The 19,259-nt window shown below is 39.6% G+C and overlaps 1 protein-coding gene across 4 annotated transcripts in view; it reads left to right on the top strand.

The window, feature by feature from the left end:
• Window positions 1-19,259, top strand: part of PAPSS1 (3'-phosphoadenosine 5'-phosphosulfate synthase 1) — a 524,017-nt gene that overhangs the window by 426,102 nt on the left and 78,656 nt on the right. For all 4 annotated transcript variants that reach the window (XM_069094889.1, XM_069094871.1, XM_069094880.1 and 1 more), the window contains one exon: window positions 6,928-7,046. In XM_069094889.1, the coding sequence (XP_068950990.1) occupies window positions 6,928-7,046 (119 nt within the window). The remainder of the gene's footprint in view (window positions 1-6,927; window positions 7,047-19,259) is intronic.

The raw sequence follows: 19,259 nt of genomic DNA, 5'->3' as shown, positions 1-19,259 counted from the left end.
TCTCCTTGATTCCTTGATGGTTTAGTGTCTCTGGGGTTAGAGGAAGCCCTGAGGGGAGGCTGCTACCCTTGACTTCATTAAGAATAAGGAGAAATTGGCTGGTGATACGAGAGGGACCAGAACTTGAGGAGACAATGACTAACTTAATCAGTGCTTGCTGGGGGCCGGGGGTAGTGGATAGGACCTGCCCTCCCATGTTGAGTGATAGATGCTGGCCAGGTCACTGGCTGCTCAGGGATGCCCAGACTTCTCTTTAAAGTTACAAGCTGCTGGCCATTTGTTTGCTGATCTGCCTTGGCAGAGGGAATTATGTACTTGGGGATTTCTTATTGTGATGATAACGTTGTAACTAGAGCAGAAGTGTGCCAGGCACTGGGACAGAAAGACAAATAGGAAATGGGGCCTCCTCTCAAGGTGCAGAAGTGGTTGGAATCAGGAAGACCTGAATACAAATCCAGGCCCTGGTAATCACTTAGCTTCTGTCTGTCTCATGACCTCTCCTTTCCTCAAGTGAAACTTCCTTCCCCCTCAGGGTTGTTATGAGGATCAAGTGAGATAATATTTATACAGCACCGAGCATAATGTCTTGAGTTTAAGGCCCCGTACCCTGCTCTTGCCTTTTCAGGTTTAATTACTCTTGTTTTTGCCATTTTTTAATGTCCCAGTTAAGCTGTACTGTCTGCTGTTTCTTAAGTTTGACATGTTCTCCCATGTCTTCATGCAATTGTACAAGCTGCTCCCCATTCCTGGAACTACTCACTGCTTATCTCTGCCCATTGGTATCCTTTTGTCCCTTCAAGGCTTTGTTCAAGTAGTTTTCCCCTCCATGAATCCTTTCCTCATTCTGCCTAACTGAATGTGTTCCCCTTCCTTCTCTCCTGTTCCGGTCACAGTCCATCTTCTGTTATAATTCTTTGAAATAACATTTTGTATTCCCCTCTAGTAGATTTTAAAGTCTTTGGGGAAAGGAATTCATTTACATCTTTATATCCTGAGCACTTAGTGCAATGTCTCCCACAAAATTGCTTTTGATAAATACTATATAAAATGACTATGACCCTAATTAGTATGGGTTGAGAAATCTGGAGAATGGAAGGTGCCAGGAGATTTGATATTCAAAAAAAGGTGAAGGAAGTGGATTCTGGAGGCTAATGACCAGCACCTTCATGTAAATTCTCTTTTTTTTTTTTTTTTAAAAGCAATCGGGGTTAAGTAACTGTAGCAGTGTTGCAGCAAGCACCCCAGTGTCCCCAGGGTGCCTGCTCACACAGGTTCTTGGATCTGCTTTGTTAAAGGAAAGCAACTCAAAATGGGTTAACAAGCTTACTTTAATCAGTCAGACATACATCATTTACCTTGTTCAGGAGAAAAGGTCAGCACCCTGAACCTCAAAGTATACAGGCATAATTATCAAGACAGAAACATCAAGTAGACAGCTTTCCAAACTGTCCAACCATTACATCCATACCCAGTCAACATCTGGGTTTCCACATTCTGGGTTTTTCAAAGCCGGGGGACTCTCAACAACGGCTTCCCAGAATTCAGATCAAATCACAGAATACTTCTCAAAGTGAGTCCCAAAACAAAGCTACACATCAGGGCTTATATAGCCTTCTCCTGGCTCAGAGAATGTAACAACCTTATTGACTCACTGGCCAATCAAGAAGTATCTACTGAAAAACAAGCCTCCCACCCCAGGCTCCAGGTGCCCTTTAGCCTAGGGGCAGGGAAGATCTTTAAATTTATATTCCCATTACAGTAACTTGCTCAAGGTTACAAGGCCAGTTGTTTCTGGGTGTGGTGCTGAGTATCTGAGCCGGGATTTGATCCAGGTCATCCCGACACTGATCGCTGAGCCACCTGGCCGCCCCTTCCATGTAAATTCTTGGCACAATTCTAGAACACATAATCAGAATGGCCGGTGAACATTTAGAAAAGAATATAATAATTAGGAACCAAGTCATTTTCAGAGTTAATTTTCTTATTTGGTAAAGTTACTCAACTGGCATTTATATAACTATTTAAAGTTTGCAAATCACTCTCCAAATGCCATTTTGTCCTCACAAAACCCTGAGAGGTAGGTGCTTTTATCATCGGCATTTTACAAGAAAGGAAGCTTGAGGCAGGCAGGTCAGAGCCTGACTTGCCCAGGACACACAGCTAAGTGGCTGGGCTGGATTGGAGCTCTCAGCTCCCTGACTCCCAAGTCCAGTGCGCCATCTAGTGCCTCTGGCCGACCAGTCCCTTAGACCTGGGTCTAAAGAGATGACAGTTTTATAGCGTAGCCAAGTTGGCAAAGCTCCTTACGGAGAAGAGCTCATTGGTTCTTTGCAGCAGCATTCTGAGACATCTGCTAGAGGTGTCATCACTGTTCTTCTGATGAGGAAACTATGACTGAAGAAATTAGTGGACTAGTGGGTGGTTATATAGTGTCTGAGGCAGGGTTTGAACTCGGGCTTTCTTGGCTCTGACTTTAGCACTCTTGTCCACTTCTTACTCTGTGCTTCCTCATTCTGACTTAGAACTGGATGTGTAAAATGGTAAATTTGGTAAAAAAAAAAATGACAGGAACCCTTAGTATTTTTGTGGCTATAAGGATGAAATCATGGAATCATAGTATTTCTCGGGCAGATTTTGCAGCTGGTTGAACAACCTTACCCAAAGAGCGCTGAATGATACCCTTTTGTTCACCTCTGAGGAGGTTTCTAGGGGAAGGCCATCGGGCTCTGTCACTGTTTTTTCTTCTTCTTTTTTTAAAAATTTCATTTATTTATTTTAGTTTTCAACATTCATTGCCACAAGATTTTGAGTTCCAAATTTTCTCCCCATCTCTCCCCTATCTTCCACCCCAAGATGGCAAGCATACTGACTGTCACTGGTTTTTTATAAATGATTTCAGGAATGTCAGGAGTAACTGATGATAAATGACAGAATCAAAATTTAATGTGAACTCCAGACCCCAAATCACAAGATAACATTCTAGTTGGGGTGAATATAAAATTCTGCCTTATTCAGAAAATCCCTTGTATGAGTACAGTTTTGAGGAATGTGTTTGTTGAGGAGCAGGGTTAATAGTAATGAAGTATTTTAAAGTTTGCAAAGCACGTTACATACATGTAAAGCTCATACTCATTTGATCTAACAGTTACAAGTGGTGGGTGTTATTATTATTTATTTTACAAATGAGATTTGTAACTGTGGCTGTGTGAGACACAGGTTAGATGGCTTGCCTGAGGCCACACAGCTAGTGTGCAAGGCCAGATTTGAACTCAGGCCTTCTGATTCCAAGACCAGCATTCTTTTCACAATGCCATGTTGCTGCCTGTCTGGGTTGATAGCAAACTCAATATACCTTGTTTAAATATTAAGTGGTAGACTTCATTAGCAAGCTACCTTGGTAGATGAAGTAAAGTCTCTGGATGATAAGAATTTACAGCCATCCTATAGTGCACTAAACTGGTCTTGGCCACATCTGGAGTCTTCAGTTGGATTCTGAGTGCCAGAGCATATCCAGAGGGTGTCAGCCAAGAGGAGGAGGGTCTGCATCAGGTGATGCATAGTTGAAGGAATTGCGTGTGCTTAACTGGTGGTAGGGGCTGAGAACTTTCTTAAGCTGTTTAAGGGAAGACTTGTTAAAGAGAATGTAGACTTGGTCTATTCTGATCCTAGGACTCTAGGACAAGTCATGGTTTGGGGGTGTAGGAAGCTTAGTTTCAGTTTTCTAAAATGTTCTTTTGAAATCTCATCATAATTTGGAGGTGAACACAGCTGTGTGGCCTCAGGCAGTACTTGAAGATGATGCCAGTGGACTGCTGACTCTGTCTTATAAAGCTGGAGGGATAGAAAGTCCAGCCCCAGACACCTATTGTGTGTTATCTGTGGACACATCTAAGTCAAGAGGAGTTTGTTACCAGGCTGCCTACTCTGAGATGAATTTTTTGTTTCCAGGAACTTCAAGACTGAAGTCAGGAAGACTTGAATTCAACCCTTCCTGACACTTTACTAGCTGTGTGACCTCATGCAAGCCACTGAAAGTCTTATCCTCTGATTCAGTTTAATAAAATGAGGCGGGTTGCATTCAGGAGCCTCTGTGGTTCAGCTCTAATTCTGTGATCCTCTGGTCTGCTGTCACAGAGTAGTTATGATCTGTGCCTCTAGTAGCAAAATCAGAGGTCCTTGAAGTATTTTTTTAAATTTGGTTTAATTTGGGGTTAACAAAATCTGTTTTCCCCACCCCTAATCCCCTTGGGGGGAAAAACCCTGTAACAGTTGTGCGTGGTCAAGCAAAACATGTTTATAAAATAAAAAACTAGATCACTTCAGTAATTCAACAGGTCACCTGGTTGAAGTAGTGCAAGTGCACCTGTTGATTTTCAAACCAAGGAACAGGTGATCATGAGTCATAGGTGCTACGAGAGGGCACAGTTGCCATGGGAGCTTGTACTCCGCGAGTGTTCCTTCTAGGCCTGTCTCTGTTACAGACTCTTGACAAAAGCTTCTCCATAGTGCTTGTCATTAGCATTTGGGAGATTGTCACTCCTTAAAGAGTTACTATTTAAATATGGGATGAGTCAGTGAGATTCTCTCATTGCAGAGGAGACTGAGACACAAAGTCACTTTATTGAGGTCACTTAAGGAGTATATTAACTGTAAAAAGTCCTCCTAACTTTTTGTTGAATTAAATATTCTAACCACAGTCAGTTTTCCCCCTCATTCTCTCTATTATATTCATGACCAGAAGGCTGACCATGCAATGATACATTTCTTTTGGCCATTGCAACTTTTGAAACCATTTTAGGCCGGGTGTCTTAACCTCTGGTATCATGGACCCTTCTGGCAATCTGGTGAACACTATGGACACCTTCTCAGAATTGTTTTTAAATGCATAAAATAAAATACAAAAAATAGTGATTTACAAAGGAAACCCATTATATTGATATATAGTTACCAAAATATTAACATGCCCCCTCCAAAAAAAGTTCATAGACTTTAGGTTAAGATCTGGATCCAAGATATTGAATTGTGACCTTCTCAGGAGGAGGTCTTGTTATGTTCATACTAACGATACCACAGATCTTTTGTAATAGATTGTGACATAAACCTATTTGGAGAGGAATGTAAGACCTCCTCCCAACAGTTTGTCCTTAGTTTTTGACCTTGTTTTGAGCCTACGCAGAAATTAAATTATAAGCTTTTGAGGGATAGGACCATGTTTTATTTATCTTTGTCTCTCCTTCATTCTCTAGTGCATTGTGTCCCACAAAATGGGCACTCTAATTGTGCACATTGTAAAGACTTGTTTGACTGGAGCATTTTAATGAACACTTTTAAGAAGTGCTTTGCCTTAATGACAGTGAATTTAAATAGCTTACTTAAGATCCCTTAGAATTCTTGCTGTCTGCATCCCAAAGTGGCTAGGTGTGAAATGAGGTGATACCAAGGTTGGAAAGGGTTTGTGGCCTGACTCAGAATTCTCAGGAGTTGCCTGGGGCATGAAAAGTTTGAGTTACTTTCCAGTGATCCCTTATCCAGTTCGAAATGCATCTTATAAGTTAGCAGAAAGAAGTCAGCCATTTCTGTTCTAGAAAATAGTTTCTTCTCACTTATTTCTGCTATTGGTCATTATTAGTATGTGTCTAATAGTCATAAATAGCATTCAGATATGCAAAGTGCCTATGATTTTTAGCAGTGTGGGGGATTTCCTGGTATGGGATCTGACTTCTTGCAGGTTCCAGCCTGACTGTGATGTACTTGATAAGGAATTCCTGGAGACACAGAGTGTAAGTGATTTGCTCAGGGTCACATAGCTAGTTCTTGTCAAAGCTGAGATTTGACCCTGTTTTCCTTATTCTAATCCAAGGACTCTATTGTGGCATGCTGCCTCTTTAACCATAAATACTACTAGTAGCTAACAAATCATTTATATTTGACTATAATATGTTTTATGAGAGTGGATGGCAAATTTACCTTATGTTTAATTTATGTTTTTGATTTCTACTCCTTTAACATTTACTAATTGGTTAAAAAGAGATGTAGTAGTTAGTGTGCTGGCTGGCAGAAGGAAACTAGAGTAGACTTAAAATCTGTGGATAATCTACATGCAGCTTTGATAGAGTTGACATTGTTGTCAACTTGGCTTTCTTTGGGCTCAAGAGAGAAAGGTTAACTTCTGTGCTTTCTTTGGCCTGAGGATCTGGCCAGATTGGCATTTTCTCTCTTCCTCTGTCTCACACACAACACTATGTGCTATCTCTCTACCTTTGTATTATCTGTTTCCCCATGCCTGGAATGCACCCCCTCCTTATTTCTCCTTCTTGGAGTCTCTTTCTTTGATGCCTGAGCTTCTGCAGGAGGTCTTCCCTGATCCCCCTAACTTCTAGTGGTGTCCTTTTCAGATTACCTTGTATTTAACTACGTGGCACCTACTTGTATGTTTAATTTTCTATTTATTCTGTATGTTTTCATATACATTCTTCTTATTTCCCTTGTTAGAGTGTAAACTCCTATCATTCATGCATTACTTCCCCAGTTCCCAGTACAGTGCCTGGCATGTAGTCAATGTTTCTTAATTGATTCTTATAAATAAACTCTGGCTCACCAATTATATTGAACCCACCCCATGCCCTCTCAGACTGTCAGAGAAGTTACATAAAATTGTATTTTGATGCACATGTTTAATGAAGAAATAAAGCAGAACAGCCCCTTTCTACCCAGAAAACCCACCCAAAGGAAAACCAAGCAGCCCCTGCCATACTTTAGCAGAAATGTTACGTCAGTGAGCCAGGTTCCATTTTGTTGTGTATGTACTTATGGCAAAGTGTGACTGTCAGCACTGAATCAGTTAGCAGTGAGTCTGAGCTGGAGAACGTGTGTGTGTGTGTGTGTGTGTGTGTGTTTAAATTCTTTTCTCTCCACTTTTATTAATAGGCTTCACTGGGATTGATTCTGAGTATGAAAAACCGGAGGCCCCCGAGTTGGTGCTGAAAACCGATTCTTGTGATGTAAATGATTGCATCCAGCAAGTTGTAGAGCTGCTTCAAGAAAGGGTAAGGAGAGGTCATTGAGGGGACCCTGGGAGTCAAGTGTGCAAGTGAGGCAAAACAGAGGTCATATGTACAAGGTCATGAATTGTTATTTTAAAAACCCGAATGCAAATGATGCCAAAGGTGGGTTATAAGGACAAAATGTAAGTCCCAAGAGGAACTCTTCTTTAAAAATAAATTTGTTGGGGTGGCCAGGTAGCACAGCGAGTGAGAGCACCGACTCCAGTGTCAGAATGACCTGAAGATCGAATCCCGGGCTCAGACACTTAGCACCCACCCAGGAACACCTGGCCGTGTAACCTTGAGCAAGTTACTTAACCCCAATTGCTTAGGGACGGCCAGGTGGCTCAGCGAGTAAGAGCACCGGCTCCAGTGTTGGGATGATCTGGAGATCGAATCCCGGGCTCAGACACTCAGCACCACACCCAGAAATAACTGGCTGTGTAACCTTGAGCAAGTTACTTAACCCCGATTGCTTTAAAAAAAAAAAATTTTTTTTTTTCCAATGAGACAATAAGGAGGTGTCTATTTGTCAAAATTCTCATTTGACATTAATGATAGACTTAATGTTTTTAGGACTTTTGACCCAAGTTAAATATTATTTTTTATTTTTTAATGTTTATTTTAAAATTTATTTTTAAAATTTTAAGTTCAAAATTCTCTCCCTCTAGCCCCTCCCACATTGAGAAAGGCAAACAATATTGATGCCTGTTATAGATGTGAAGTTATGTAAAACATATTTCTATATTAGCCATGTGTAAAATAAAGAAAAAGCAAGAAAAATAATGGGAAAACAAAAATATATATATGCACATATATATTTATATATAAAATATAAAAAATAATTCACTCATTTCATCAGTTTTCTCTCTAGAGGTGGATCTCATTTTGCATTATGGGTCCTTTGGAAGTGTCGTGGATCATTGTCTGGATCAGAGTAACTAAGTTTTTCACAGTTGATCATCCTTAGAATAATGCTGTTACAGTCTCCAGTGTTCTTCTGGTTTTATTCACATCATTTTGCATCGGTTCATATAAGTCTTTCCAGGTTCTTCTGAAGCCATTTTGCTTGTCATTTCTTATAGCCCATAGTATTCCACCACAGTCATACACGTTCAGCCATTCCCCAGCTGATGAACATCCCCTCAGTTCTTTGTCACCACAAACAGAACTCCTATGAATATTTTTTGTACATATAAATACTTTTCCTTTTCTTTCAAATCTTTGGGACACAGACCTAGTTGTGGTATCCAAGGTAAATATTTTCATTAAATGATGGTTGCAATTAAGTCAAGTTTTTACTTCAGTGAACAAATGATTTGTTTCTCCATAAGAAAGTTAATAATAAAACCCTGATTTAATGAAATTCATTATTCTTCTTTATATGTAGAGTATAAGATCATAGATTTAGAAATGGAAGGAATGTTTTGATGTCATAGAACCGACCATATGATCAGAGTTGGAAGGAGACTCAGAAGTCTGTCCAGTCCAGCCCTCACATTTTAAGATGATGAAACTGAGGTCTGTCCAGGGGAGTTATAGGACTTGTCCAAGGTTAAACAGATAAATAAGAATCAGAGGCAGGATCTGAACTCAAGTTTTGTGAATCAGAGTGGTGCTCTGTCTTCAGCTGCATTACTTTACAGAGGAGGAATGAGACAGGCCCTGAGAACTTAAGGAAGGAAGTGGCAGATTGGAACCCCGGTTCTTAGACTCCCCATCTAGCATTCTTTCCCCTTGTGCCACGTCACTAAGTCACGGCTGTCATTTCCCAGAAGGACCAGTGGAGGGTCAGGAGGTTCAGTAATTTTCCAGGTGTTGCTGCTGTTCTCACTTTACCTGTCATTGTCTCAGTTTATGAAGCCTTTTCCTCTGGGCTCTCTTGTTTGTTCTTTCTGCCTCTCTCCCCACCCGGAGGGTGGCTTTTGCTCTCCTCCTTCTAGGAGATGGGCTCCCTGAGGGTAAGTGGTTTCTTCTTTGTCCCATCCTTCTAGTACAGAGCAGATCTGTGACTCATATCCGGCTCTTCCGGCTCTTGCCCTCAGAGGATCTGTGCTTGTCTTGGCTGGCGTGGGTACTTCCTTCCCTAAGGCAGGATTGCAGCTACTCTGTGACTTGGTAGATGGCCTCCGGTTGTGATGGCTCCCAGATTCATCACCAGCTGGCCACTCAGGGAATTCTGAACTCTCTGAACTTAGCTTGGACGAGTCAGTCACCAGCATGGATTACACACAGGGTGTGCCAGGTGCAATAATCAGCCAGTAGAAGTCATGTGGATTGCCTTGACAGAATTGCTGCAATTCAGCAGAACTAAAATCAGCAAGTGTTTACTAATTGCTTAATATATGCCAGGCAAATAAAGACGTGGGCATTTAGAAATAATATGGATTGCTCCAATTCAACGAGTAAAGTCAGCAAATGTTTATTAAGCCATTACTATGTGGAGGCACTGTGCAGGCACTTGAAATACAAAGAAAGGCAAAAACATGGTTCCTACTGTTCAAGAGTAGACATTCTAATAGGAGAGACAGCATGGAAATGGTTACATACATACTAAATATATACCGTGTAAGTGGGAGATAGTCTTAGGTCATTGGCAATTAGCCTTTTTGTGTGTGTCCTGCACCCTTTTGACAGTCTAATAAAGCTACTGTCTTAAATACATAAAATAAAATACATAGGATTGTGAAGGAAGCCAGTTCCATCAGTCAGTAAACACTTAGAAAGTGCCTGCTATGTTCCAGGCATTGTGATAAGTTGAAATACATTTGTTAAACAATTCCCAGTCTCCAGTTGAAGGATCCTCATTTTAGGGGAAGAGATTATCAGCAGAGGGGATGGGGAAAGGACTCCTGGGACTTCCTTGCCAGGCCTGTACTTGAACTTGGTGTAGGACGTCCTACTACTGTGCTTTGTTGCTTCGGCCTTTGAGAACCCAGGGTCGCTGCTGGGCCATGATGAAGTGGTAAAGTAGGACTATGCAGGAAGCTCCTTAAGAAGAGTGAGTTTTTTTTAATTCTTTTTTTTTTTTTTTTTTACTTTTTGGAGGGCAATTGGGGTTAAGTGACTTGCCCACGGTCACAAGGCTAGTAAGTGTGTCAAGTGTCTGAGGCTGCATTTGAACTCAGGTCCTCCTGACTCCAGGGCCAGTGCTCTACTCACTGCACCACCTAGCCGCCCCCTTTTGTCGTTCTTTAATTTTGCATTCCCCATGTCTAACTCATAGTCTGGTACATATTAAGCACTTAAATGCTTATTGATTGAAATAAAGTCCCATTTTGTCTGGAGGAAATGAGCTTTTTTAATAGTTGTTTGGGATCCTAAGATACTGTGGGTGAGTCTGCATGGACGGTATATATAATAAGAACCATAGCACATTGCTAATAAAGGAAAACCCTGTTAGACACCTATATGTGTGTACATCTGTGCCACCACCTATGCAGAGAAATTGCCCACCAAACATTTTAGAAGGGAAACTTTGAGAGAAATCCTGTTGCTTTTCATCATTAGGAGACACATATTCCTGCCTAATAAAGCTTTGGGAGCCCCCTAACACCCCTAGGTTAAAATCTGTAGCCTGACCTTTAAAGTCTGCCGTAATATGACTTCACCCTACCTTCCTGGACTTGTTTCTTATTCTTCTTCTTCAAGGATTTTACAGTCTATCTAAAATGTCCTATGACTGGGGAAGAGCTGCCCTCTTCTGGCCTGGATTCACTCCATCCTTCTCTTTACTTCTTAGAGTCCTTTGTTGTTTAGTCATTTCAATCATGTCTGACTCTTTGTGAGCCCATTTGAAGTTTTCTTGGCAAAGATACTGGAGTGGTTTGCCATTTCTTTCCCCAGCTCGTTTTACAGAAGAGGAAGTGAGGCAAACAGGGTTAAGTGACTAACCTAGGGTCACCCAGCTAGTCACTGGCTGCAGCCAGAGTTGAATTCAGGAAGATGAATCTTCCTGACTCTAAGCCCAGCACTCTATCCATTGTGCCATCCAGCTGCCCCACTTAGTATCCTTAGCTGCCTAGCAATTCCCAGCTCAGCTCAGGCCCTGCTGTCTACAGCAGATTATTAGTGCTATTAGTGCTTTCACTTTGAATTTTCTTGTGTTAGCTTAACCACGTTCATGTTGTGTCTTCCCAGTGAGTAGCATAGACTCCGTGAAGACGAGGACTGCTTAGTTTTGTCTTTGAATCTCCAGTGCCTGGTGCACTGCTTTGTGGCTTTTAGGCAGTTAATACATGCTTGTTGAACTGGTTTCTTAGACCAATAATATTTCTACTTTAAAAATTTCACAGTTTTAAACATTATAAACAGTCTCTTAACATTTCCTCCTTTGCTGCACAGAATGTATGGTATTCTTGGCAAAGTAGTTGCTAAAACTTGTGAGGCTGATTGTATGTATTAGTTAAGCTCTTGAAGTCTGTGAGAGAGCATATAACAGCCCTCATAGCTAATTTTAATTGTATGTATTCTCTAGACATTACAGTTAAAATGATTAATGGCAAAGACATTCAGAATTCCTTTCTCCTTCATAGGCTGTGTATCTTTTTCTGTGCATCTCTCTCTCTTTCCCTCTTTCTCCCCCTCTCTCCCTCTCCCTCCCTCTCTTCTTCTCCCTTCCCCCTTTTTCTCCCTCTCCACTTCTTCTCCCCCTCCTCCCTCTCTCTCTTCCCTCCCTTCCTTTCCCCCACTCTGCCTCTCTCCCTCTTTTCCCTTCTCCCCCCCTCTCCCTCCCTCCCTCCCTCCTTTCTCTCTCTTCCTTTTTCTCCCATATTCCCCCTCCCCAATTCAAATCCCACCTTTTAATCATACTAGCTCCATGACCCTGTTCATTGCCCATTGGAAGTTCTTCATAACAGTGAAGTTATATATCTGGTCAATATTCCTATTTATAGTGTTTTAAAATCTTGAAAAACCCACCTACAATTTCATAATGCTTAATGTATGGATTGACACCTGCTCCCTCGCTTAGTCTATACATCAGATACATCTGGCAGGTGTTTAAGCTATCTTCCCTGTCACTGTAATATGACTTGTTATAATTTACTAGAACCCAGCTAAGTGTATTTTTAGGTTAGATTATCTAGTTTTAACTAAGCTAACCCTCACAAAATTGACAATCAGCTTAAAAAGATTCTTTCCCAGAAACTGATTATTGAAAATAATACTAATAATGTGGGTGAGAAGAACATGGGAGAGCTGACCCTTCTACTCCAAGTACGACATCTTTATCACATTAAGAGGTAAAAACAGTCATTGTCTAGTCAGATTGGACAGAAAGTAACCATGAAAATATGTTCTACCGCACAGAACCTCATTGGCTATCTGGGGGCAAAGTCTGGTGTTGCCCTACTCATAGATGAGTGAAACCTACTGTTTCTGTGATGCTAAGAGGCTATAGTAGTATGTGGCCTAGTAGAGAGTTTGGGAAAAAAATGCACATAATCAGTTCGCTTAAGGTAAAAGTCACTTTTTTTACAATGGGAAAGTAGCTGCTTTTTGAAATGAATGAAAAGGATTCACGCTGAGGAGAGAGAACTTTGAAAAGAGCTGGTTGGAAATAATAAATCGTAATAGCATTTCTGTAAGTCTTTTATGTGTTACCTCAGATCATCTTTATTTGAAATGTGTCCATCCTTATGTAATTTAGTTGCCAAACAATGTAAGTTTGTCACCTATAAAAATTCTCTGGAAACAGAAATTGAAATGTTTCCATTTTATGAGATTTTGTTACCAAATGATCTAAGTGTGTTGTTACCTATACAAACTCTCTTCTGCATATTTAAAAAACTTTGGCAACAAAATTTCCTAACCTGTGGTTTAAAAAATCTTCTAAATGAAGAATTTCAGTCAGGTTTGAACTGTCTTGTTAAAAATAAGGTAATGCAGTTCAGTTAAGTTAGTGTTCGAGAATAACTGATTGTCATCTGTGAGGATGGAAATTTATGCACTGCATTTCAGCAAAATCCTTTACATAATTGGTGGCTGGACTGAAAGGTGAATATTGTGATTTATTTAGTTGTGTAGCCAAAGTTGTACTTCTTCCATGTGATTTACAGCTCTTTATGAGATGACTGTTCTAGCCATGACCAAGTTTTGAAATAAACTCATTGTAGAGCCAAACCTTCAAGTCACTGCATTGAAAGAATTAAAACAAATGATGATGCAAACTCGGTCACATTGCTATTAATACTAAGAATTATTAAAAGGATGAGATGTAAAGGAAATAATATCTTAAAATAAATTTTACTTTTCAACAATACAAGAAACCTTTTTGATCTCTCTAGAGTGTTCTTTTTTATTTTATTTTTTTTTTTACATTTTTGTGACATAAAATGGAATAATAATACATGCATATAATTTCTAAATAACTATACCAAATGGGAGTACAGGCTTAGGAACTTATTTGCTTTTGGGGTATACAATAAAAAAAGTTTGGACAACATTTTTAGAACAATTAGAGGAAGATTTGACTTTACATTTTAAGTTGGGGATTACTAGCATATGGGGAAAGTCTACCAGGCCCTGGATATTATTTGAGAGAGTGAAATAATCAGTTACAAAGCCTACTGTGCCAGTCACTGTGTGAGGCACTGAGGATGAAATAAAAAGATTGAAGTAATCATTGCTGTTAAGGAGTTTACTTCCTAATGAGGGTGAGAGGAAGACAATAAGGACATGTACTTGAGTAGAAACAGAATCGATATAAGGAGGAAAAATACAATAAAGTTAAATTCAAGTTAGGGAATGAGGGCACTGGCATTTTGGGTTTCAGGAAAGATTTTAAGTTCAAAGTGGGGCTGGAGGGGCGGCTAGGTGGCACAGTGAGTAGAGCACCAGCCCTGGAGTCAGGAGGACTTGAGTTCAAACGTGGCCTCAGACACTTGACACTTGCTAGCTGTGTGACCTTGGGCAAGTCACTTAGCTCCAATCGCCCTGCCTTCTCCCCTCCAAAAATAAAAACAACACAACAAAGTGGGACTTGAGCAGGGTCTTGGAGGAAGAGAGGGATTCTGTGGGGCAGAGGTGAAGATGGTGTGCATTCTAGGCCACTCAGAGACCTTAGCATCAGAGATGGAATACCACATGAATGACCTTTTGGCTGGGCCCCAGAGTGTGGGAGGATAAATACTATATAGTGAAGTTGGAAAAAATAGATTGGAGCAGGCTGTAAAGGACTTTGAAAGTTAAGTGAAGGAAGTTAGAAGCAGTAGTGTCACAGGAGTTTTTTGTGTAGGAGAGTGACATGGTTTGGTATATGCATGTGGAAAGTCCCTTTGGCTGCTCTGTAAGGGTAGGACAAGCAAGGAGACCAGTTGTTACTGTCATTTTTCAGGTATGCCTGACTTTCCATGACTCCATTTGCTTTTTTTTCTCAGCAAAGATACCGGAGTGGTTTGCTGTTTCCTTCTCCAGCTTATTTTATGGATGAGGAAACTGAAGCAAACAGGGTTGAGTGCCTTTCCCGGGGTCACATGGCTCGTAAGTGTCTGAGGCCAGATGTGTTTCCTAGTTGTTCCTAAGGAGACCGATTAGGAGGCTTTTGATAATCTGGGTAAAAGAGGGTAAGGAAAGGAAGAGCTGAATTTGTTAGTATCTAATAATGAGATTGAGGCACATTTAATTAGATATGCTTTCCCAAGACAGATTTTGTAGGGCTTCCTTGAAAATCCAGTTTCCTGATGAACAATAACCTGTTCCTATATTTTGTCTTCTCTCTACCCAGCAAAGAAATTAATTCTTTTTTTTTTTTTTTTTGGTTTGTTTGGGGAGGAAACGGTGCTAGATGAACAGACCATTAGGTGCCCAGAGATCTTTAATAAACTTTTACCATTAAGCACCTACTACATACATAGGGAGAGTAGATATTGTTGTTCATGAGTGAAAACCCCAAATATGAAATAGTTTAAGAAAGAAATTTATTAGGTCATTTGGTAAAGGAGAATGGACTGGAAAGGAGGTGTGGCTCCCCCTTTCCAAGCTCTGGAAGGTTTATATCATATAGTATTTAGACAAAAGAATGTGAACTACCTGTATGCAATTTTGCCAAGAGGGCAACTTGGGATTAAGGTGAATTGAGATTAATATTAGAAAATATAAACAAATAAAAGTAAAATTCGGTCCCAAACAGGCTCAGAACACAAGCCTGGATGGGCCCAAAAGGAGACCTGGGTGTGGGGACCCAGAGCAAGACTATTTGGGGTGGATCTGGGATCTGGAGGAATCCAAAATTCCTTGTAACCATCTGCAGCATTCCTGGGAGTTACTGAGGTCAGGGCGGCATCCTGGGTTCAGTCTCTAATCGATAAAGTTGGATTTAAGCAGTGTAATAATTAAAAGTTATGTGAACAATATAGTAAATGATAAATAAAATGCCACATTTTGGTGTAGCTAATAGCAGGTAGACTTTGGAGTCATGAAAACGTGAGTTCAAGACTTTCTCTTAACACATACTAGTCCTGTGACCCTGGGCAGGTCCACTTAGAAGTTCATCACCCAGGGAAATCTTAGGACCATCAGTTACAGAAAATTTGCTAATGTAGAGATTCACAGGGTCAAAGACAGCGAGACACAGAGAGAGAGAGAGAGAGAGGGGGGGGGGGGGGAGAGGGAGAGAATGAGAATATGAAGGAGTAGAGGGCCCTGAGCTAAGTGCTGGGGACACAAAAAATGAGTCAGACCCTGCCTGTTCTTTAGAAGTTTATGTTCCAGTGAATGATTCTGAATACTTTAGTATTGTGAGGATATGTTGTGGAGGGATTTCTGTTTCGAGTGCCCCTTTTAATGTGTTTCTATTAGAGGTTTGTTTTGTTTTGTCTGAGGAGATCTGGATATGTTTCTCACACAGCCATCAATAGTAAACCAGCCTCAGGATATCAGTGTCCACAGGTAGCTTCTGCCTGACATGGATCCCTCCTCTATTCACAATTGCAGACTCTGCAGTACCTGCAGTCCTTGTTCCCTTTTGGTTTGCGTATGTGTGATTGTTCAAGTCACTATTATGTGCTTATTGTAGTGTATATGAGGATCTGGGCTTTGGGATAGGAGTTCTTTCTAACCTTGAAATGGTCACTAGATGGCCTGCTAGCATTGCCTTTTAACCAGCCTTCTTGTGGCTGAAGGAAGTAAGACTTTCTGCTGCTGTTTTTAATCTGAAGTGATGTTTTAAATGCTGTTTTTAAATCTAGATTTTACTGGTGCTATAAATTGTTTAAAGGTTTGTCTTTCTACAAAATGGTGGTTTAATGCCCTAAAATGTCTTTTACTCTGCACATAAAAACCAGGCTTCGCAGCTTGGTTCTCAAGTGTTGCCAGAATGTTCTGTGTTGGTCTGCATGCTTGGGATGGGTGCTGTTCAGATAACAATTTAATAGGTACATTAAAAATAGGAACGTCTTAATGTTCAAAGGCGTACTTGGCTTAAGAAAAAAGTGCAGAAGATGGAGGGGGAAACATTTAAAATGTGGGATCAATGTGCTCATTAACTCGTTAGTGGCTTATTTATGGAGAATGAAATGAAAACCCAAAGGCTACCATTTCTAGGGGGCATCTGTTGTATGACCTGCACATCTTCTCCCAAAGAAAAACAGTGGTGTGATGCATGATAAAGCCATAGAACCAACATATATCCTTTATTTAATCGGTTATGTAATAAATGCTTATTAAATGCCTTTTGTCTACAAGTCTCATTGAACTTACTTAAGGTATTTCCAGTAGAAGGGAAAAGATCAGCTCAGCTTTAGTTATTGGGATTCATGAACATACTTGAGGGGCAGGATGGTGTGTGTAGTGGGTGATAGAGAGCTGACCTCAGAGTCAGGGAGAACTGAATTCGAGCCCAGTTTCTGACTCTTCTTTGTTACTGGACAAATAGCTTAACCTTTCAGCATTACCATGTGACTGCACCACAGGTGCTGATTTGCCTGGGTAAAGGGAGCTTCCTGAATAAGAGTTACTTCTGTCAGCGTAATCATGGGTCTGTTCTAGAGCAGGCCCCTAAAACCACACGGCTACAGTTTTGGTTGTTGTTTTTGGTAAAATTTTTTATTTTAAACTTACATACAAAATGAGAAAAAAAGAAAAATGCTATGTACGCAGTTGACCATAAGAGAGGATTCAGTATAAAACAATAAATTTCCATTTCAAGAAAACCTATATAATACTACAAATTGTTTTCAAAGCTGCCCAGTGGAGGAGGCTAGGTGGCACAGTGAATAGAGCACTAGCCCTGGAGTCAGGAGGACCTGAGTTCAAATCCGGCCTCTGACACTTAACACAAAAAACTAGCCGTGTGACCTTGCACAAGTCACTTAACCCCAATTGCCCTACCTCTCCCCCTCCAAAAAAAAAAAGAGATTATATGAAAGCTACCCAACTTTTCTTTCTTGTGAGTTTTCTTTTGTTCTCTGCTGTGCACTTTTTATGTTGTTTTTACCCCTTCCTCCCCCCCAGCACCCTAAAGAAAGCATGGATCTATATATACACATATATAGATATCTATAAACCTACACATATATTCTCATACACATATATGTAAGACCATACTATGCTTATTTTCCCTTATCATTTGTTTCTCTGATATACTGTCTTCCTTCATAAGTGCAAGTCTTTCCATGTTTTTATTAATCAATCAGCTCATCATTTCCTACATCACAGCAGTATTCAACCCAGTCACATCCTATCTGAGAGCTTGTCTGTGAATGTTTTTTTCCCTAATATTCTGCATTCCTTCTATTTTTGGCTACATAGGTTTTATTTATATAAGAAAATTTTAATTTAAAATCAAAATTATCCTTTTTACACTTCAACAATGCTTTCAACTTATAATAATATAGTTTAAAGTCCAATACTGCTGAATCTGCTTCCTTTAGATCTTTTTTTTCCCCTGGTTTCTTTCAAGTTCCTGACCTTTTGTTCTTCCAAATGAACTTTGTTGTTATTTTTTCTAACTCAGTAAAATATTTTTTTAAATAATTTAATTGGGATGACTTTGAATAAATAGATTAGGTAAAACTGTCATTTAAAAAAAATTATATTGGCCTTACCTACCCATGAACAATAAATATTATTTAATTATTTAAATCTAAGTTTATTTGTGTAAAAAGTGATGTATGTGTATGTTCATTTAGTTCCTGTGTCTTTTTTTGGCAGGTATATGTTCAGTTATTTTATACTGTCTAGGTATTTTAAATGATCTAAAAAGATATTGAATAATATTGATGACAGTGTAATTTCTGTTTTTCACTTCTGATTAAATACTATTTTTACTTTTACTTTGAAATCATGATTACTATCCTGACTTTTTTTACATACTAAATTCTACTCTGCCCTTTATTTTATCTTTGTGTGTATCTCTCATTTTTACGATGTTTCCTGAAAGCAACATGTTGTTGTAGTTAAATTTTTAATCTGCTATCTGTTTCCATTTTGTGGATAAATTTGTCCCATTTACATTCTAAGCTATAATTACTTGTGTATTTTCATCCTTCCAATTTTTCCTCACTATCCTTCTTACCCTTATTTACACAATTCCTTCTCACTCCTCTGCTTCCTTCTACCCACTGCCTTGCCTTCCTGTTCCTTAACCTACCCCTTTCTAGGTGTCTCTTCCTTACCCTTTCCCCCCACCCTATCCCCTTGCCATCTTATTTCTTTCTGAATTTAAAAGACTTTTATACACACATATATGTATATATATATATGTGTGTGTCTCTGTGTGTGTATCTCTCTATATATGTACTTATATACATGTATACATATACACACATACAAGAGAGTGTTCCCTTTTTAAACCCATTCTCATTGGAGAATAAGGTTGCAATGCTACCCTCCCTGTCTTCTGCTAATTTCTTCTTTATCAGTTTTTTCCTTTATGCCTCATTTGTATGAGATAATTACCCCTTTTTATCTCCCCCTACAGTTTTCATTTTTTTAGAATCATCCCATCATACTCAATTTAGCCCAAGCCTTTCTTTCAAACTACCCAAATATTGCTAATATTTTCACATATACAAAGTAAACAATTTGACCTTATTGAGTCCCTTTTAATTGGTCTTTAATGTTTACCTTCTATTTCTCCTGGATTTTGTATGTCAAATTTTCTCTTAAGTTCTGAAGTTTTTGTCACAAATACTTGAAAGTCTTTGAGTTCATTAAATATCCTTTTTCTTTTTCTTTTCTTTTCTTTTCTTTTCTTTTCTTTTCTTTTCTTTTCTT

Source organism: Petaurus breviceps, unplaced genomic scaffold (genome assembly GCF_028583685.1).
Source record: "Petaurus breviceps papuanus isolate PSGF00001 unplaced genomic scaffold, PetGlider_PUasm1.0 126, whole genome shotgun sequence".
NCBI lineage: Eukaryota > Metazoa > Chordata > Mammalia > Diprotodontia > Petauridae > Petaurus > Petaurus breviceps.
Note: the sequence above shows the minus strand (reverse complement) of the source record. Positions and strands in the feature narration are given on the sequence as shown.